At 44.1% G+C, this 22,956-nt stretch overlaps 1 protein-coding gene across 1 annotated transcript in view; it reads right to left on the bottom strand.

The window, feature by feature from the left end:
• COL21A1 (collagen type XXI alpha 1 chain) overlaps positions 1 to 22,956 on the bottom strand; it is a 415,279-nt gene that overhangs the window by 308,101 nt on the left and 84,222 nt on the right. Inside the window, exons 4-5 of the mRNA XM_075340296.1 lie at positions 22,231 to 22,447; positions 17,194 to 17,367 (exon numbers count right to left, since the gene is read on the bottom strand). Of these exons, the coding sequence (XP_075196411.1) occupies positions 17,194 to 17,367; positions 22,231 to 22,447 (391 nt within the window). The remainder of the gene's footprint in view (positions 1 to 17,193; positions 17,368 to 22,230; positions 22,448 to 22,956) is intronic.

The raw sequence follows: 22,956 nt of genomic DNA, 5'->3' as shown, positions 1-22,956 counted from the left end.
CGTGGAAGAACTGGCAGCCCAGGTCCGTCGCCTGGACGGAGACCTTGCCAAGATCCTTGCTGCGTTACAACCTCTGACCAGATCTCAGCCTCCAGCGCAGATACAGCTTGCTGACAGTCCCGAAGATGTTCCCTGGATGCAGCGGAGAAGCGCTAACAACCCGCGGAGCAGACCCCCAATCTGCTACAAGTGCCGTAAGCCGGGCCATATTTACCGACAGTGCCCGTTAAACAAGCAACCCCTGGGGCCCCGGGCCAATCCTCAGGAGTAGAACACCGTGGCCCCCCGGACTGGCGAGACCGATATGTCGGGGCCCGCCCTATCATCCCCGTGGCTGTGGACGGCATACCGGTGATGGCTCTCTTGGACACTGGATCACAGGTAACCACCATACCGTACACGTTGTATCGGCAGTATTGGGCCACAGACGAGCTGGCGCCTCCAGACAATAGTATAAATTTGATTGCCGCTAATGGACTTCCATTGACCCAGGTGGGGTATAAACAAGTGGCTATGACAGTGGGGCAAGCTGAACTGCAACACCAGGGTATGATTGTGATCATGAATGAACCCAGTGATCATAACCCGAAAATAGTGCTGGGAACCAATGTGATGGAACACTGCATGGCTGATGTGTTGAACCTATTACAACAGCTAGCCGCCACAGCAGCGGGGAGCCGGCAGAGGGCTGTGCAGCGTGAGATCTGCGCCCTGATGTACCGCCAGCATGTAAGCTCAACAGGAGGGGAGATTGGTGGAGTGAGAGTGATGGATGTTGCTCCGTTGACTGTGCCCCCTAGGAGTGAGATGATGATCTGGTGTAGGGCAGCAGTAGGGCCTCAGGGGCGTGACTACCCTGCGATGATGGAGCCCATGCCCTCCGAACACTGGCCCACTGTAGTGGCCGCCCGAGGGGTGGTAGATGTGAAGAAAGGGAGAGTGCCCGTGAGAGTGTTGAATTGTGGGGAGGAAGAAGTCAGGCTCCCCCGGTATGCCACCATTGCCAAGCTGCTCACCCTGGACCCTCACACTATCCATGAAGCCAGTCCATCCACACTCCCACCTACCCCCAGCACTTCCCCACCCCAGGGGGACACAAAGGAGTGGCACCAACAGCTACATGTAGGCACTGATGATACCCCTACACATCACAGGGCCGGGGTACACAGGGTGGTGCAAGAGTACGAACAGGTTTTCAGTAAGCACCCCCTAGACTTTGGGCGGATCAAGGGGGTCCAACACCACATTCCCACAGGTGAACATCCCCCTATCAAAGAGAGGTATAGACCTATTCCCCCTGCACATTACCAGTGTGCCAAGGATATGTTGAGGAATATGAAGGAGGCAGGGGTTATTCGGGACAGCTGTAGTCCCTGGGCCGCTCCGTTGGTACTGGTTAAGAAGAAGGATGGTACCATGCGGATGTGTGTGGACTACCGGAAGATCAACCAGATAACCCATAAAGATGCCTATCCATTACCTCGTATTGAAGAGTCTTTGGCTGCACTGAGAACTGCAAACTACTTCTCGACCCTTGACCTCACCAGCGGATACTGGCAAGTGGCCGTGGCCCCAGAGGACCGGGAGAAGACCGCCTTCACCACCCCGATGGGACTCTGCGAATTCAATAGCATGCCGTTTGGGCTGTGCAATGCCCCTGGGACCTTCCAGCGGTTGATGGAGTGCTGTCTGGGACATTTAAACTTCGAGACCGTTCTGCTGTATTTGGATGATGTGATTGTTTATTCCCAGACGTATGAAGCCCATCTGGAGCACCTGGCCGAGGTGTTCGCGTCCCTTGCCCAGTACGGGATGAAGTTGAAGCCCTCAAAATGCGACCTGCTGAAACCCAGAGTGCAGTATCATGGGCATGTGGTGAGTGCGGATGGCGTCGCCCCCGACCCTGAGAAGATTACTGCCATCCAGAGCTGGCCGACACCAACTACAGTGAGGGAAGTAAGGCAGTTCCTGGGTCTGGTGGGGTATTATCGGCGCTTTATAAAGGGATACACGAAGATGGCTGCCCCCATGCAAGATCTCCTCGTGGGACAGACCAAAAGTGGTAGACCCATTAGGGCCCCACTGTCGTGGGAGGACAAGCATGAGGAGTCCTTTTGCCAGTTGAAGGCGGCCTTGACCGGAGAAGAGGTCCTGGCGTACCCTGACTATGGGAGCCCGTTCATCCTCCACACGGACGCCAGTAATGTGGGGCTAGGAGCGGTCCTATCCCAGGTCCAGGATGGAAAGGAGAAGGTGATTGCCTACGCTAGCCGAAAACTCCGGCCAACCGAAAGGAACCCTGAGAACTATAGCTCCTTCAAGCTTGAGCTATTGGCGTTGGTGTGGGCTATCACGGAGCGGTTCCGCCACTACTTGGCAGCAGCCAAATTCACCGCGTTTACGGACAACAACCCGCTGACTCACCTGAACACGGCCAAGTTGGGCGCGCTGGAGCAGCGGTGGGTAGCCCGGCTAGCCAACTATGATTTCACCATAAAGTACCGAGCTGGTCGTGTCAACATAATTGCCGATGCACTCTCCCGGATGCCCCATTTGTCAGAAGAGGGGTGCGAGGATGACGACCTCGAGGAGATTGAGTTGCCTGCGTTTCACCAGCTGCCTACTGAGAGGGTACAAGTCTGTCAGCAAAGGGTGGATCTGGACCCGCGGCCCAGACAAGAGTGGCAGGACGCCCAGGACCAAGCGCCGGCTGTCCGCCTTGTCAAGACTCTGGTGGAACAAGGTGCTATGGGAATAGACCCTGCCGCTCCAGCAGAAGCTCAACGCTTGTGGAAAGAACGAAAACGACTTTACCTACACCAGGGGAGGCTGTACCGTGAGCTGATCAACCCGAAGACCCATGAGAAGATATGCCAGTTGATCGTTCCTCAAGCTGAGGTCGCTACTGTCTTGCGGGCATACCATGATGGTGCCGGCCACTTCGGGTGGAAGAAGCTGGAGATGCTGCTGAGGGAGCGGTTCTATTGGAGTGGGATGCGTGAATCGGTGGAAGCCTGGTGTCGAGAGTGTGGTCCTTGTACACTGAGGAGAAAGGACGAGACTAGCCAGAGGGCACCGTTACATCCCATAGTCACCCATCAGCCGCTGGAGCTGGTCGCCCTGGACCATGTCAAGCTCACCCCTAGCCGAAGTGGGTACACCTACGCATTGACCATGGTAGACCACTACTCAAGATTCATGGTGGTAGTCCCCGTTAAGGACCTAACTGGTTGAACCGCTGCTCGAGCGTTCCAGGCTTATTTCTGCCGACCCCATGGGTACCCCGAGAAGGTGCTGACTGACCAAGGCCCGGCTTTTGAAGCAGAGGTGTTTCACGAATTCTGCCAGTTGTACGGCTGCAAGAAGATCCGGACCACTCCGTACCACGCCCAAACCAACGGCATGTGCGAGAAAATGAATCACTTGGTCCTGGGGCTCCTCAAGACGCTACCGCTGGAAGAACGGAACATGTGGCCGGAAAAGCTACCTGACTTGGTCGACATGTATAATAATATCCCGTCCAGCTCGACGAAGTGCACCCCAGCGTATCTGATGAGGGCTCGGCCTGGCCGCCTGCCAGTGGATCTGGAGATGGGGTTGGAAGCCCCGGAAGCACTCCCCTCAACGGCAGAGTGGGAAAGTCGGAGGAGGGCACAGTACCGGCAAATCCAGGAGTATGTGGAGAAAAACCTCAGTCGAAGTCGAGAGCAGCAAGAGCACCGGTTCAACCAGAAGGCGCCTGCAGGTCCTTTCCAGCCAGGAGATGTGGTGCTGAAACGGAAGAGAAAAACCCACAAGTTGGATGATCAGTGGGAGCAAGTCCCTTATGTCATACAGCCCACAGAATGGGGAGATGGGAAGACCTACCAGATCAGTCGTGACCAAGGGGACACCCTAGCCACAGTTTCCCGGGACCATCTAAAGAAATGCCCCCCAGCGCTGAAGGCAGAGGCTGAAGTACCGGTTCCTCCACCAGTGGAGAAGGCAGCAGAGGTAATCCACACTGTAATGGGTGACTTCCCAGCAGACTGGCCTACACAGAACGGCGCGGTGATTCTTCCAGTGATACTGTTCCCACAACCCGTGGATGAAGAAGTAGTGGAAGCGGTTAACCGTGAGCCAGAACCAGTGCCAGTGCCCAGGGATGAACCTGTACCCAGCCCCCCTGCACCTCCACCTGCTCCACACTATAGCAGGGAGGAGGAACCTATTGTTCCCTCTACCCCGCTGTCTAGCACCACTGACACCGGGCCCCGAAGGTCCACGCCGTTCCAACCTAGGTAGACCCCCACTTAGGTACAGGGAGACCGTTCTATGAGTGAAAGGGGTCCGCAAATGTAAAAGAGTGTTGTTGTTGTTTGAAAAAGTTTAGAAAGTTTTGAAAAATGATGATAAATGATTATACCGAGTTTGTCACCTGATTGTCTGCAGTGATTAGAACCGGCAGGAGCCGGCACCGTTGTCCCCGTGGGGACCGTTTAAAGTTTAAAAAGCATGGGAACTATCCATGGACAAGCCCGTGAACTTGCAGGGCACCACAAACGTTAAGTGGCTTGTAAATATGTTGGGTACCGTTACCGTTTCCGCTATACCGCCTCCGGAGAGGCAGGTTGGAGGGAGGGCCCTGAGCAGAGCAGGCCAGGGCCCAGCCACCAAAGGAACCGGTGGCCACCCTCTGGAGGGGAAGGACAGATCCCGCTCGGGTAACTTGTGCTGGACTGTGGGTCAAGGGGTGCTGCCTGGGCTTTAGGGGCAGCATCAGGGCCAGGTTGCTTGGGTGGGAGAGAGCGGAAACCGTGACCGTATACCGTTGCAACGTTTAAGTAAATGTGCCTCCCGTCTTGGGAAGAGTTATTAAAAATGTTATTTATGTTTTGCTTAACCCTGTTATCCCCTTTTTACAGAAAAATAAAACCGGTGTAGGACGGCAGCCCGCGGACGGTCTGCATTTTGCTAAGGGGGAATGTGTCGCCCTGGGCAAGCCAGGGGACACAGGTCACAACACCACCACACCCCACACTCCAGGTAGGCACATCACAGCTAACCACAAATCCTTGTTGCCTTCCTCCAGAGGTTGATGATGCACACCAGGGGGTGGGCCAGGCGGTTGGCTCCGCCCACCGAGGAGCTCACAACACTGGAGGCAGGAAGAAACCAGGAGTCAGCTCAGGGACGAGCTTGAGTGAGGAGTCAGCTCAGGGACGAGCTTGAGTAAAGGCAGAAAGCCCAGGCAGGGCAAGTGTGAGGAGCTAAGTGAAGGAGTAAACAAGCAGGGAAAGTAAGAAAGTAGTAAAGGAGGAAAAGCAAGTAAAGTGACAGAAGAGAAAGACAGCCTGAAGGGTCCAGCTTTGTGAGGGCCAGAACAGCAAGGTCAGCAACGGCGGTGACTGTCTGGAGGGGGACCGTTTGGAAGTTCCTGGAAGGACCCCGTTGGCTGTGTGCCCGGTGGTCTGGAGCAGTGTTCCGAAGGACAGTCAGCACCAGGGCAGGGGCCTCTCGGACCCCGGCAAGGCTAGGAGTCGCCAGATTTGCCAAATCCGTCAGTGACGGGGACGCAGATCCCCCAACAACCAAGTCCCGATTGAAGGCAACAGCCCAACCCGTATTGGAGAGACACCGCCACCGCCACGGCACAAGTTTCTCAGGGCCAGCGCCTGCGGGCAAAGTGTAGAGCTCCTCCGGCCCAGATTGCAGCCGGGGAGCGGGTAACCGGAGGGAATCCACCGCTACCATCAGTCAACACAGGTGCAAGGAAGAGGGACATCACCGTCACCTACCGGGAGTGCAGGTGCAGTCGTCTGGGGGACCGTCCTACCAGCCGTTGGTTTACCGCACAAACTGTGTCCGTGTGTCAGGCTGAGTGAGTACCATAGTGCCGCAAGGCACAGCGCTGCCCCCGCGTCCCTGCGCCCTCCAGGCCCTACACTTCACATCTCATCACCGGGCCCCGGGATCACCAACCCCTACCCACAGAGGGGCAACACAACACCTGGCTGCTCCGCATCACCATCCCCGGGACCCCCACACTGAGCAGCGGTGGTGCAATCACCACAACCGTGGGTGGCGTCACGAACTATAACAATCCCTTCACCCCACAAACACCCCCTTTCACTCACGGGCGAGGAGTGTCGCTCGAGAAAACCCCGGGATCCGGCCCACAGCTCGAGCCACCAGGAGCAGCTGCCGGACCCGAGCAGAAGGGGTGAGCGCGGTGTGCTGACACCCTCCTCCCCGCCCGCGACATATGCGTCCTGGTTTCAGAGAGCCGCATTGCGCATGATTGGAAGAACAACCTCTGCACTTCCGTGTATACCCGACTCATGGAAATCATGTTAATACGCCCATGGGGGTGTGACAACATGGAAAGAGGGCCAACTAGTCTAGGGGAAAAAACTTCGATTTTGACTAGTCAAAGGTCAAATTAGAATAGGAACAGTGTATTTTATAAATGCTTTTTTTAAACATTGTTTTTAGTAAATAGTGTTGAGGATAAAGAATTGAGTATTCAAAAATACTTAATTCAGCCATTTCATAGACTCAGTTATATAGTTCAGTAGATGTGAACTAACACACATATTTGTGAATGCTTTTGTTTCTTATTAACATGTATATATGTATATTGCATATTCAGTGTATTTTCCTTAAACTCAGTATATACTAGGATATATATGTATAGCTTGAATATGGCCACCATTTCCTGGTTTACACCCAAGACAGATGGACAAAGAGAAATTCCTGGATCCTAGACTGACCAATCAACGGAGAATATGTAGATCTCTCTACGTCATGAAGCCCTGACTTACGATACTTGATTGGACTAAAACTTTTGTTCACACCCCCTTACTGTTTGGTCTAGAGTCTCTTTCAAACAATAAAGAACACACTTGGTTAAGAGCCCGTCATGGAGATAGATGTAACTGACTTGCTGTGCAGTTATTTTTCATTCTCGTGTGCACCCATGACATTTTAATTAGAAGCAGCAGCCGGATATCAAGAGATCCTTTGAGTCTCATCATCATCGTCATTCTGACCTTGACAGTTGGCGCACCAAGTGTGGGGCAACCGAGAAGAGTGAGTCAGAGCTTCCACTTTCCGGACGTCTGGGGCTACTCCACAAGTATCCAGGTGTTGCTCGATATCGAGGACTTGATCACCCTCCGTTTCACGGTAAGAACATCATATACATTGTGTGTGCTGTTTTACCTGTGGATCGAGACACCTGGCGAAAGTGGGTGGTCACTAGTCCGGAGAATGGTAGTGCACCGGAGACCTAACGGTGTGACTGTCACTCGCCGGTGGGCTAGAAGGACCCAGCTCCCATAGGGGCTAGGGGTAGGTTGTAAAGTATCCGGCTGTCTGTAATTAGAAATGGGGTGTTTTCTTGAGTAGCTGTTTATTTGTATATAAGTGTATGGTTAATCAAGCTTGTGATTTCTCTGTTTGGTTCTCGGAGAGTTAATTGTCTGTTATTGTTCGCGGAGGGAGAGAAAATGGAGGCTAAGGAGCTGCTTGTCTTTGTTCTGTGTCTGCAGCCTCTTAGACAAAGACAGCAGGAGGGGGGAGGTTAATCACCCACTGCCTGCACTAAGAGGAAAGTTTGTGTGTGTGTTAGGAATGCGAGAGGGGGGAGCACATCCTTACATTCTTACACTCGGAGGAAGCAAAAAGGTGGGGGCTATATGTCCACCAGCTGCTTGAGGCAGAGCGGAGATCAAATTGCATAGCTATGTCCCTGCTGTCTTTTAGCTAAGAAACAGGGGGGTGGAGGGTGAAGAGGCAGACGCCGGGGGTGTTACAACAGCGCAGCTCTTTGGAGAGAGGAGGGGTCAGTGGAGGTTGCTGCAGCCTTTGTATTACAGCAAGTTGTCATGATTTGAAAGAAAGACAAGTGTTATTTTAGTTTGGATTTGAGAGAAATTAACTAGTTTATGCGTTTTTCAGCATTTTGTAATTGTTGGTTTGTTTTTGGAACAGAGAGATAAGGGAATTGGCGTGTCCCCCAGTGTTTTATTTATATATATATATATAAAATACATCGATTCTTGTGTTAATAGCCGGAAATGGGAACACGTGGAGAACGGTATTAGTATCCACGTGTTGGACGCTGAAAAAGTGCGTCCGCTTACACGGGAAAGAGGGGGAGGGATTCCGGTGGTGGAGAAAAGTGTTTTGAACCAGCGTATTCCCCTGAGTATTAACTCATGCACTGCTATGTGAGACGCCGGAAAAATAGGAACGTACGAGGAACGGTATTGTATTCGTACGTTGGACGTCGCAGTATGTCCTTATTGCATAGTAGGGAAGCGGGAAGAGGGTTCAGTTGGATGTGGCCAATCCAGCTAGAGCACTGTATACTCTGTTCAAGAAGAGATTGTTTTTTAGTAGGAGCTGAGAACGCTGTCGCCCTAGTTACAAAAAACGGAAAAAATATAAAAGATTGCAAAAAGTTGTGTAATATCGTTGGACTACCACTAGATGGCAGGCTGCAACCCATGTATTGAAGTTCAGATTAATCTGTAGTGAGTTTATAATGAAGAACAAAGACCTTATTCACTGTCTGTTGCTGTTTGTAGAATCACTAAATATTTTTCTCTAGCGGTGCCTTATTGTTCTTCTCTAGAAGTCATTATATCTGGTGCTAATCATATCTCTCCTTTGTATGCTGAAATGCAAATTTACAGGCACTAAAGTATCCCTGGTTTACTACGTAGTTCCAGCCACTCCCAGTACACCCAGGGAGTCACAACATGGATGCTACACCCGGAAGTCAGGTGCCTGGAACTTCCTGTGGCAGCCGTCTTGCTACACCCACTGATGGCAGTACACCTCATAAGCCACACCCCTCGCAATGGCTCTTTGTTCAAAGCTCTCCACCCATCCCCGGTGGGAGGTGTTCTGTGGTATAAATGACTAACATATTTGAATAAGTATAAATTGTATATTTGTTTACTCAGTTATCCCATAAATGCAAGTCAAAGATAAGTAAGTGAAATTTTTACAGAAATGATGTGGAAATAGATCTGTTCACATAAAATTAATTGGTATTTTAAAAGTCCTGCAGCATTATATCATAAAATAAAATAGAGGAAGGTAAATATATATATATCTTTGTATTATGTTAGTTAATTTAAAACAAAAATCGTAAACGACTTACCCCTACTGATGTCAAAATGTATCAAATCCATTTGTAAAAAGGAATTAGGAAAAATGTATAATGTATCCAATGTAGATTTTGCTAATGGATGTGTTCCCTGCTACGTCTTTGTTATAACAAAGGATGAGTTTTTTTTCCTTCTTCCTGTCTCACTTTTAAGAAGAATGGAATGTGTCTCTCTCCAATAGTGACGTGAGTTTGGTTTAACCCTTAGAGTTCAGGATTTCCCATTTTTAGTTTGCTGTTTATACCTGAATAGGGAATATTAAATTTTATGGGATGTGCGATATAATTTGTGTTGTTTTGTGTTTAATGGCGATTTATTTGAACAATATATTTTTATTTTGTGACTCTATCACCTTTTCTGTTTTTACGATTATTTCTAAACCATTCATATATTTTTGCAGGTTAGTCGCCTAGTCACAGCTGTCATTTCATCATGTCTCAGTCGTTTCTAGTATGAAAGGTTTTTCTTTTCTTTATGGATACAGTGTTGTTTATTGTAAAGTTTTAAAATTCCCCAGTAATGTATATTGTTGTGAGATGTACGTTATTTTCAGTGTTTGTTCCTTTTAGTATGTGGCTAATTTATTACCTGCTATTTTATCTTTTCTTTTAGGGAATACCAGTATACAAATGCTGAATTTTGCCATATTGGTAAATAAACAATTAAACAAGGGGGGAATAAGGTATTAATTATATTCTCCAGTTTCTTGGAGGGTGCAGTAGGCATATTAGATAGGTTTTGAAGCTGACCTTTTTTCCTTTTTTCCCATAGGTTATGTTTATTAGATTACTATGAGGTATATCTGTTAACTGAAATGGGAAAGTCTTGTCTTATATGTTTATTTGTTTATTTGTTTGTTTATTTATTTAGTATTCTCAGTCATGTGAGGTATAGATGACCACTAACTGTATTATGATCAGAGATGAAGTTATAAGAATGATCTAATGTATATTTTTTAGTTTTTTGTTTTTATAGATGAAACCAGATGGTGGTCGATTCTGCACTGGATATGCTGCTGTTTACACCACATGAGGTAGTCTAAATTCGACCACTCCCTCCAATCCTATTGATACAGGAGACAGTGATGCATTAAATGCCCTCTCTAGATGGGTAGAACGGGAGTGGGTAAGAGTCTTTAGAGGTGTATGTAGGTTGTAGATTTTTTTCCTGTTGTCAAATGAATTAGGTATGCCGAAAAGAAAGTCTAGATCTGAGCTGATGGATTCGGATGGAGATCCTCGCACAGGTGCAGTTGACCAAGAAGCAGTGAACGGGCCTAGAGTTGAGAGTCTTTCACCAATACCGACCATGCCTTGGTGACATTGGTCACGTCAGTGACTTCTGTTACTCCTTGTGTTCTTAAATCCCTACAGGAACAAGCGATACAACAAGGAATGGAGTGTGACATGCAGGGAGCCAGCTGACTGAGGAAGGTCTGTGGACAAAGGGTGGTAAGCTTTCTCTGCCATGAGAGCTCTTCTTAATGATGGCCCAGGTAACATCTGTGAAAGAGAATTGTCAGCGTGTGCTTTGGTGACACCGGGTTCAGTACCCAGGTGGGCAGATTCACCCAGTCTTGTGAGACAAGTGCTTAGAATGAAGTGAGAAAAAAACTGTAAAGAGTCCGTAGAAACACCCTGCACCTACTCTACCCATTCTTAGAGACTGCAAACTGATTATAGATGTATATCATGAGCACGTTGTATGCAAGTCTGTGCGTGTTGTGTAAATTTCTTTCCAGGTTTGGTCAGAGGTATTCCAGTGCAGAAAACGACATTATTGTTGAGAAGCACATGAAAGGTGGTATGTAAAGAAAAATGTGTTTACAAAAAGTGTATATTTTATAGAAAAGTGGAAACTAGTAAATGGTGTATAAAATGTATATGTTCTGTTTTCTTTTTGCAATAAGCAGGTCTTTATGTAAGATGTTTTTTGGTTTAGCATAGACATGTATATTTTTATATAATTGACTGAATAGTGTGCTAAACAGGTGTATTCTCCAATTCCAGATCTTAAATCAGAGCTATTAGCATATGGTCTCCAGTCAGGAGACTGATTGATCCTAAAGGACAAGCGAGAAAGAGCTATGAGTCAACACTAGAGGAGCTGATCCAACCACAGAAACATCTATGGATCCACACCTCGCATTGCAGAAGGGTTAATCAACCAGAGCTGCACTGAGCGTTCTGCTCATACTTATCCTTTTCAGAAAACCCTGTACAGTTTTAGACCAGTCTTGCCAGAACAGTTAGAAGAGAGGACTTAGAGAACCTTGAGACATGGGAAAGTCCAACTACAAAGGGTGAGGACTCGCCTAGGAGTCCTTGGTCTCAAACCGGTGAAGAAAACCCCTTTCCCCTTTCCGCCCATGTTTCAACGTTCAGTTAGGCAGGTTTTTCAACAGATCTTTCTACCTCTCTTCCTAAGGGAACACAGTACCCTTAGAATTTAGAAATGGCAGAAGTAAGTCTTTAGGGGGGACTGTTGAGGATAAAGAATTGAGTATTCAAAAATACTTAATTCAGCCATTTCATAGACTCAGTTATATAGTTCAGTAGATGTGAACTAACACACATATTTGTGAATGCTTTTGTTTCTTATTAACATGTATATATGTATATTGCATATTCAGTGTATTTTCCTTAAACTCAGTATATACTAGGATATATATGTATAGCTTGAATATGGCCACCATTTCCTGGTTTACACCCAAGACAGATGGACAAAGAGAAATTCCTGGATCCTAGACTGACCAATCAACGGAGAATATGTAGATCTCTCTACGTCATGAAGCCCTGACTTACGATACTTGATTGGACTAAAACGTTTGTTCACACCCCCTTACTGTTTGGTCTAGAGTCTCTTTCAAACAATAAAGAACACACTTGGTTAAGAGCCCGTCATGGAGATAGATGTAACTGACTTGCTGTGCAGTTATTTTTCATTCTCGTGTGCACCCATGACATTTTAATTAGAAGCAGCAGCCGGATATCAAGAGATCCTTTGAGTCTCATCATCATCGTCATTCTGACCTTGACAATAGCATTATACAGGGCTGGTAAGCAGGGAGTTTTAGCATACACATGTGAATACTGCTGAGTTGGAGGCATAAGGGACCTGACAGGTTCCCTTTAATTTATGAGAAAAATTGGTGAATTAATTCTGTTATTATTTTCCATCGACCAGTAAATTGACAAAACGTTGAATCCCCATAGATTGTAAACTTGCGAGCGGGACCCTCACTATTCCCGTAACTAGTAAACTATGTGTCACTTTGTTTTGTTTTTATTGTCTGTACATGCCCCCGCTTAATTGTAAAGTGGTGCGGAATATGTTGGCTATATATAAACAATTATTATTATTATTATTATTATTAATCCAGCAAATAATTCTGGACAGATCAGAGCACATGGCTTCATTTACAAGATGCTGGGTACAATCACATCTACCTACATTTTATACCTGTCAGAGAGGAGAATCTCATAAGATATTTTATATACTATGGTAAAATGAAAGTGTCTGAAATACTGTGAGAAATCATCTGGTTTTTATCAGGACAAATTGGTTCTTGATAACTGAACTTTTAACTATTTTTTAGGGTTTGTGCATCTGAAACAATAAAGCTATATCTATGTATTAAAAATCTTAAATCTTACAGTTTTTTCATCATGCTGCTAGAAGTTAATGAATGGAAGATTTGATTAATTTGTGGAATCCACTGTAGAATTAACCATGTGTCTGTTTTTATTTTGCTTTTTATAAGCCAATAACGTGGTTATATGAGAATATGTTTGCAAACCACAATATAAGACTTTCACACATCACTTTTAGCAAAATATTAAACCTAGCAGTGTATTCCAAAAATAAAAATGGCACTTAGAAGTTAATATTTTACAACCCTGCAAATCCTTCAAATGGAACCCACAGGATATCACATTCAGGATTGTGGTTTTTAGGTCATGTTAAAGTACTCACACATGTTTAAAAATAATATGTTTGAGATTGGTTATAGTAACCTTCAGGCTACTTACATTGCAAATACGTATTTTTCTGGAAAATGTTCAAGGACAATTGAATATAATTTAATTTGATAACATCTGGCTGATAATATAAAAGCATCCGCAAAGCCACTAGCTGAAAATTTGTATGCAGTTTGACTCAGTCTGGCTTTTTGTGGAGACAAGTAGGTTTAGCTATAGCTGGAGTGGTTTGTAAACTTTTCCTTTCTCTAAAGATCAATACCGTAACTATAATGAATTCTTAGATTTTAATATATGAAAAATCTAATCTATCTGTAGTCCAAAGTGTATACACCGAACATCCTCGTATCCTCTAGTTGTTTCACCATATTTTTTGTTAAAGCATCCAACTGTAGGTGCAACTCTCATCTGTAAAACAGATGTAACATTAAGTGGAAGTCCATAGTGTCCCACAGGTCCTAATATTTTCATGTCTAATTCCATGCTCACGTCAACTGACAGCAGCACTGAATAATAATTTGACTTTTCATAATTGTTCTCACAGGAATCGGAGAATGCAGGAACAATTACATGGCAGTATTTCAATCCTACTGTGTACATTACCATTGGAAAAATAGATAAATCTGTGTTTGGTTGCTTGGATGAATGGCACTGATAGTGTAAACTAGTTTTTACAGCTCCTGCACTTCATTGGTATTTTTTCCTTTCCAATAAATTGATTATTTTATCAGATTTAAATACCCATGGAGGTAATGAATAGTGATGGGTGAACCCTGACTACAAAAGTCTGTATCCGCATGGGTAATCTAGTACATATGCACTTATCCCAGGTCCAGAGGTGTCAGAGAACTCTGGATCTGGCCACCCAGGTAATTTAGAAGAAAAATAAAGGAAAAGGAAAGAAATAAGAAATAAGCAAGAGCGTTATACTTACCAGTCTCCATGTAGTTGTAACTCAACTTCTGGGGCCACTCTTTAACCTCATGCATATGCACTGCTTCCCCCACCTACCGACAGTGTCAGCGTCTGTGATTAGTTGTAGTCAGACTGTGCCCCCACCCTGTGTGACAGCATGTCTGATTGCTTGCAATCACACACATGCTGTGTATGTCCCTATATTAATGTAAAAATAAAGAAATAAAAAATTGGTGTAGGGTCCACCCATATTGTGATACCCAGCACAGATAAAGCATACAGCAACAGGCTGCAGCCCCAGCCGTGTGCTTATCTTAGCTGTTTATCAAAATAGCAGGGACCACTTGCATGCATCTTGAATTGTTTAAATAAAAAAATTATAAATAAATTAAACAAATAATTTAAAAAATGGTGTGCAGTCCCCCCTCCAATTTTGATACTCAGCCAAGATAAAGACGACAGCTGGGGGCTGCTATTCTCAGGCTGGCGAAGCCCATGGGCCCATAAGGCTAAAATTAGCAGACTGCAGCCACCCAGAATTGTTTTATTTCATTAGATGCGACAATCCAGGCAATTTACCTGGCTCATCCTGACAGCTCACAGCTGCCACTAAGCCCTAGATTAGTAATGGGGAGGATCTATGAGATCCCCCCATAACTAATCTGTAAGTGAAAAGAAATAAACACAAACAGAAAAAATTCTTTATTTGAAATAAAATACAACCCCCCCTCTTTAACCCGTTAGTAACCCCATCACCCAGTTTACATGAGGTCCCACGATGATTCCAGCACTACTACATACATACTGAAGTCACAGCACACTTGCACAGAACATATCCACATGCTGTGGGCTTTAGGCAGAGACTAACTGAGCCACAGTGATGAGTGTTCTGTCTGCAAACAATCACAGATGCCAGGACTGCAAATGTGCAGGGGAAGCAGTGCATCTGCATGAGGGTAATGAGCAGCCTCTGAAGTAGTGTTATAGCCACGTGTAAACTGGTAAATATAGCCCGCCTGCTCTAATCCCTTTAGCCCTTTCTACCACCATTATAAAGAGCATGATTCAGGTCCCAATAGACTTATATGGGGATCGGCATCCAGGCAGATATCCAAAATTAATTCCAAGGCCCGAATCAGGTTTGTTTTTTTTTTAAATAAAGTTGGACCTGCCGATTTTGGATATCTGCAGGTTCGCTCATCACTAGTAATGAGTCAATTTAAAGTCTGTTATTGTACTTTCTTTTAGATTGAGGCTACACTATTTTTGAAACCTTTTCCTTGAGATTGTTGTAGCAAAGCAGCAATAAATCTGCTCCATGTGATCTCTCTTATGATGCCACTTCATTACTTGTTTACAAGAAACTACAGATTCTGATTCTGTTGCTGTGGGAGAAACAATATTTAAAATGGGAGATATACAATAATCCTCAACTCAAAAACTGTCCCAGTGAATTCTGCTTTGTTGAGCATGCATGTTATTTCAATACTATGGTGCAGATTACTCCTCTAGTACCATTTGTCTCTTTGATCACTAGATTCAGAAAGGAATTATGAATATGATATGGGATAATCTGGTGATCCATTTACTTTAACCTTGCAACATTTCAGCTATAAGTTAGAGTCTTGATAAACTAAAGTAAAGGTAATTTGAAAGAGGTAGTGGACACCTCTATGGATTTGATCTACCAGTCACTAATAACCAATTCATTAGATACATCGTTGCGTGTAACGGGGCCTTTATTGACAACTTGGTTCTTCAATAGAGCCCCTGTGGTGTGGTTAGGTTTGTGCTGCAAGCAGCCACCAGGTACCACTCCAGGGAAGTCTCCGATTCAACAAAAAACAAAGAATTGTGGTTTAAGGGATAACAATGAATATTTTATTAATTGGCAAATACCATATGTATTATGACACTCTTAAACTGCATGTAGGAAACAGGGGTCAAAAAAGGCTATCCAGGTATTCAGTATATAGGTAATTAAGTCACATTATTGCTGCAAGAAAATACATGTCCACAAAGGATACAGGGAATAAAGTGTAAATACAGTTACTGTTACTACAAAAGCAGGGGGATTACATAAACTGTCCCATATAAAGTGCTATACATATCCTAGTGGATCAAACAAGAATTTTTGCAGCACATATATAACAAGTCAGATAACAGTCATATATATATACTAGTACCCAGAAGTGGAGGGGATTCACACCAAGCCTGAGGGACGTGCATTTCGCTTGTAGTTTTGTCAACCAGGCAAGGTAAGAGTGGCCACTCTGTCACTGGATGTATTGCCTTACTCTACATATTTATTTAGGGTCTTAAAAAGGAATATTTCTGCAACTATTTGAAATGCAATCTGAGGATACTGAGGACATCATGCTGAAGGAGTTGAAACACAGATGTCAGCAATGTTTCTCTTGTCAAGCTGTGTGCTGTTGTTTACTTGAAATTATTAACTTGTCACCAGCAGCTTAACATTGCTTGGATTACATCAGCTACAACAGTGCCATGAATCCTAATCTGACCATGCCCCCACCTGTGATAAGCAGCTCAATATCTATAAACATTGTACATACAGAGCCGGATGTGGGTGTGGCTAGTTGTCACATCCTCACCAGAGTCCGCTCCTGCGACTTCTGCTTCAATCAACAGGCGCCGCCGTATTCCCGCCATTGACTATGCTGGTGATAGGAGAGGAGTCGGTGCCAGTGACTATGGTGGGCGCAGGCTCCGCTTATCCACTAAGCTGGGTTTCCCTGGCACATACAGTACCACTGGCTGAGTTTAGGTGGTGTGTATCTTCCAGCTGAAGTTACCACCATTCAGCTACAGCCAATAGGAAGACACCACACACTTTTAATTCCCTCTTCTGTCTGCTGGCCATTGCAGGTCCTGCAATGCCATGAACATGAGGTACGTGACATAGTGAATCAAAAGAACTATAAACCATTTCTAATTGGGGGTATTTACTTTTATTATTATTACACCTACTACATATAAGGATAGGATCCTGGAGACGAGAACAACCCTTTAAGTAATCAGATACTGGAAGAAAGATTTAATTGGCTGCTTTTATCCTTCTTGAAGATAAATTCTAATGCAATAGAAGTTTACTCCTACGGTAGGATCACACTTACCTGAACAGTTTCTTCTCTTCCAGAGTACTTTCCAATTTGTGTTTGCCCACTAACATATATTCCTATTACAGGTAGTAATTGTTTTGTCTCAATTTCTTGATTATCAATATACAAAGTCACTTCCTCTTCCGTCACTAAAAGTCTTATCTGATGCCAACCTTCATCGAATAATTTCTAATATAGAAGAAAAGTAAACAATATGTTCAAGCTTCAGTAAACATAAATGTGGCAAAATGTTTATTACTTTAAATTCAAATTAAAAATTCATATAATTGGAAAAAATGTTTCATATTTTGACATGTTATTATCTGGAGTATTTTATTTAGTTTATATCTAAATGTCCATTAACACTGCAATCTCAATATCTCATGCAGATTCAGTATCCTGCCCATAGCCTGGAACAGCTCATTTACCTATAATAAAAATGTGAATTTCTCTGAAATATGACATCTAATCACAGATATCAAAGTGTCATTTTATGCAGCTTCCTATGACCTACATACACATTTAGATGGCTTATGAGGGTTGCTGCTATTGACAGATTCCCTTAAAGCTTAGGGTAACGTCACACTTTAGCGACGCAGCAGCGATCCCACCAGCGACCTGATCAGGATCGCTGCTGCGTCGCTACATGGTCACTGGTGAGCTGTCAAACAGGCAGATCTCACCAGCGACCAGTGACCAGCCCCCAGCCAGCAGCGACGTGCAAGCGACGCTGCGCTTGCACGGAGCCGGCGTCTGGAAGCTGCGGACACTGGTAACTAAGGTAAACATCGGGTATGGTTACCCGATGTTTACCTTAGTTACCAGCGCACACTGCTTAGCTTAGCGTGTGCAGGGAGCAGGAGCCGGCACTGGCAGCGTGAGAGCTGCGGAGGCTGGTAACGAAGGTAAATATCAGGTAACCACCTTGGTTACCCGATGTTTACCTTGGTTACAGCTTACCGCAGGCTGTCAGACGCCGGCTCCTGCTCCCTGCACATTCAGATTGTTGCTCTCTCACTGTCACACACAGCGATGTGTGCTTATCAGCGGGAGAGTAACAATAAAAAAATGAACCAGGGCTGTGTGTAATGAGCAGCGATCTCACAGCAGGGGCCAGATCACTGCTCAGTGTCACACACAGCGAGATCGCTAATGAGGTCACTGCTGCGTCACAAAAAACGTGACTCAGCAGCGATCTCAGTAGCGATCTCTCTGTGTGTGAAGTACCCCTTAGACTGTTAATAGACTTTGCACTAATAGCTTGACTCAGCTCCCTTGATAGAGTGAGAAAGCAGTGAATGGTGAAGTTATTCAACTCTGCAGGCAGATGTAGAAAACGTTTATCTTGACTCACAATGTACCGTCTTGATAACATCACAGACGGTTACCTCGCTCACTCTGAGTCAAGGTAAATGTTATGATTGTGTAATAAATTGGTCAAACACTGAAAATACTGCAACTGACCCAGCCAGTTTCTGTGAATAATATAGTTCCTAGCTCTGCAGTCCCTAGTGGTTTCTAGACTGGCTCTAACCTCAGACTAAATAGTGGCAACTTGGACCTACACTGCCTGAATGGCCATCAAGTGCTTCACATTCCTCCTAAGAAACCATAGGGCAGAGCAGAGTGCAAAATACCTACAGAAATGAAGTACTCTGAGAGAAGAGTTCCCAGAGTGAGAAACAAACCACAGAATAAAAAAGAAAGGATAAGGTAAATACTGCAAAAATGTATGCCGCGTACTTCCTACTAAGAGATAGAAGATAGGTGCAGGGTGAAAAGCATAAACAGCTGAGAGAAAACCCCATACATGGTCTTCACTGACTGGCAGAAAACAATGGCAGTATGGCTGAACATCCAAATGAAAATATCATCAGTAGGAAATACCAAAGGGGGAAGGTATTTAAAACCACACCCAAAAATGACTGGGCAAACAAATAAGTAAAGGAAAACAACTTTTAACCTAAAAGACGAAAGCAAGGATAATAGATAATAAAGAACTAGAGAAAAGGTCTATCTGCTGTGACTCTGTGGACAGATAAGCTGACCACAAAGCATAGCCTCAAGGCTTTGAATCCTGACACAAGACAGTAACCTTTGCTAGATACAGTATGTACTACAGACTAGATAGTGGCTCTTATAGACTATAATTCAGGATCAGGAGGGAAATTATGCTATGAATTTGAAAAAAGAATGAATGAGTGTAACTGCAAATTTGTATTCAGTGCTGAATATATACTTTAACCCCTTAACGACCGCGGGCCGTAAAATTACGTCCTAGCGGTCATAACATTACTGCCCGCTGTCTGCCGGCGGCAGCATGCCGCGATCGGCGCATATCTCAGCTGATTTTCACAGCTGAGATGTGTGCCTGCTAGGCACGAGCAGAATCGTTATCTGCTCGTGCCATTTAACCCCTGTAATGGCGCTGTCAATATGTGACAGCGCCATTATAAACGCGATCGCGGTAAAGTTTTACTTACTGCCCGATACCGGAAGTCACGTGACATGATCACGTGACTTCCGATGGTTGTCATGGTAGCACAGGGTCATGTGATGACTCCTATGCTAGACATGAACTACTTTCACTTTCGCTTTCCACGGAGGCCAGGGAAGCAGAAAGTGTAGCTGTGATCAGCAGATAGTGCAGAGCGATCGGATTACTGATCACAATAGCCCCCTAGGGGGACTAGTAAAATAAAAAAAAAGTAAAAAAAGTTTTAAAAAATTAAAAAAAAACAAAAAAACATAAAAGTTCAAATCACTCCTCTTTCGCCCCATTGAAAACTAAAGGGTTAAAAAAATAAAAAAATATACACACATTTGGTATCGCCGCGTTCAGAAACACCCGATCTACCAAAATATAAAATCAATTAATCTGATCAGTAAACGGCGTAGCGGCAAAAAAATTCCAAACGCTAAAATGACGTTTTTTTGTCGCCACAACTTTTGCGCAAAATGCAATAACAGGCGATCAAAACGTAGCATCTGCGCTAAAATGGTACCGTTAAAAACGTCAGCTCAAGTTGCAAAAAATAAGCCATCACTGAGCCATAGATCCCGAAAAATGAGAACGCTACGGGTCACGGAATATGGCGTAAAACGTGCGCCACTTTTTTCAGACAAACTTCCGAATTTTTTTTAACCCCTTATATAAAAGTAAACCTATACATGTTTGGTGTCTACGAACTCGTACTGACCTGAGGCATCACATCCACACATCAGTTTTACCATACAGTGAACACAGTGAATAAAAAATCTCAAAAACCATAGTGCTATCGCACTTTTTTTGCAATTTTTCTGCATTTGGAATTTTTTTGCCATTTTCCAGTACACTATATGGTAAAACCTATGGTTTCATTGAAAAGTACAGCTCGTTCTGCAAACAATGAGCCCTTACATGACCATATTGACTGAAAAATAAAAAAGTTATGTCTCTTAGAAAAAGAATGGCGAAAAAAAAACGGAAAGCGAAAAATCGGCCGGTCGTGAAGGGGTTAAAAAGATTCTCTTGTTTATACTCCTCCTGCTTATACACCCTGTTCTGGCATATGAATGTAATAGGAGAAGGTCTCATACTCATGATCCACCTTTGTTGTCTAGAATGAAAGGCCACTACAAAGATTAGCTCTTCAACTGACACACTTCTGTTTTCAATCTTAGTATTACATGAATGAACCATTAATTTTTGCTGCAAGAGGAATAAACAGTCACCAGTCAATTCCCCATGCAAAGGTATGAGAATGACAATAGAGTGAATAGGTTTGCTACCGAGTTTCTGTGAGGCTGTCACACTGCTTCTGGGACTGGTTATTAAATCGTATGAATATTTCCTGCTTCCCGCAACCACCCTCTGTGAAAGAGTCTGTGATTGGTTGCAGTCAAACTGCACCCTCACCCTCTGTGCTGGCATCTTGGTCGCTGAAAGGGGGAGTAAAAATAAATAAATAAATAATTGCAAACAATTATGTGTGGTCCGCCATATTTTGATACCCAGTACAGATAAAGCTGACAGCTGGAGGCTGCAGCCCCCAGATGTGCGCTTTATCTTGGCTGTGTATCAAAATACAAAAGGACTCCACGTGGGTTTTGTTTAATTATTAAAAAAAAAAAAGTGTGAGTCCCCTTCAATTTTGGTACCCAGCCAAGATAAAGCAGATAGCTGGGGGCTGATATTCTCAGGCTGGGGAGTACCATGGTTATTGAGCCCTCCCCTGCCTAAAAATAACATCCCTCAGCAACTCCAGTATTGGTGCATCCATTACATGTGCCAATCTCATAGACCTCTACCTATTAGTAATACAGGGCTTCATGGTAGCTGTGATTTTTTAACAAATCACAGCTGTCATTAACCTCTCATATTACCCTGATTGCCTCCACTCCAGGGCAATCAGAATGAGCTGGATTTGCACGAGGATTGGTGCTTTTAATGGATGCACCAATTCTGGGGTGGCTGCAGGATGTTATTTTCAGATCTGGCAGAGCCCAATTACCAAGGGCCTCCTTAGCCTGAGAATACCTGACCCCAGCTGTCTGCTTCATCTTGGCTTGGTATCAATACTATAGTGGAACCTCACCCCTTTTTTAAAAAGTATTTTTTTTTAATAATTAAAAAAAACAGGTGGGTTCCCTTGTATTTTGATACACAGTAAAGATAAAGCACACAGCTGGGGACTGCAGCCTCCGACTGTCTGCTTTATCTATGCTGGACATCAAAATACGAGGGACAGCCCATCATTTTCTTCCAATTGTATATTTATTTTTACATTCCACTTTGGGGAACTGGTCAGCTAGTACATTATTATTTCAAGAGTTCCTCAGTAAACAGCCTTTTCCGCCAAAAAATAGATGTGACTGTAGGAAACAGATGTGACTTTTGTAACAACTACACCAAACTTCATGAATATCATGTTATCTTGTAGTCAGAAAAATTGGTGTAGAGAGGTAATATTCTGTATAATAATACTAATACTACTAATAATAATAATTATTATTATTATTAATACATTTGATTATTAATAGCATTGATTAATAAGAGGATATTAATCATACCTTTACTCCAGGTGTAACAAACTTTACAACTTGGATATCATTTACTTGGCTGGTTGTAGTAAAGGACAATGTTTTATCTTCTCCATTCAATGAAACAGCAGTTTGTACCACACCATCAAGTGCAACTATTCTCCACAAATCCCATTTCTTTTTTATTTTAAATCTTTGAGTGGACACAAAGACATATGAAGGAGGAAGACCTTCTGGAAAAATATTTCTATAAAGAAAAAAAAAAGCAGGTTTACAATTTTCCATAGGAATTCAATGAAAAGAAACAACTGTACAAAACTCATGAGTTAAAGAAACAAATGCAATTCTTAAAATAGTTTTTCCTAAAATGATATGTTTTAATCTTTTTTTATTAATAAAAGTAGTATGATAATGGTGTATAGAAAAAAGATAGATGAGAAATACATAGAAGCCATGTTTCCCCGAAATTAAGACAGTAACATATTATTTTTGGCTCCACAAGATGCGCAAGAGTGTTTTTCTAAAGAAAAATGAATATTCACCCATTCCCGCGCCCATAATATGTATGTTGCTGTTAGCCCCAGAAGTTTATAGCTACTTCCCAGCTAATTAATGGAATAAATATTTACCCCTCTTTCCATCCATAGTTCTGCCCACCCCTCTGCAGGAGACAGTGATTGGAACTTGTGTTAATTAAATAATGAATATTCACTTTGCTCCCCACCCATGCCTCTTTGCCGGGTGTCAGTGATTCAC

The sequence above is a fragment of the Anomaloglossus baeobatrachus genome, chromosome 3 (genome assembly GCF_048569485.1).
Source record: "Anomaloglossus baeobatrachus isolate aAnoBae1 chromosome 3, aAnoBae1.hap1, whole genome shotgun sequence".
Classification (NCBI taxonomy): Eukaryota; Metazoa; Chordata; class Amphibia; order Anura; family Aromobatidae; genus Anomaloglossus; species Anomaloglossus baeobatrachus.
This window is presented reverse-complemented; position numbering and strand designations above follow the sequence as displayed.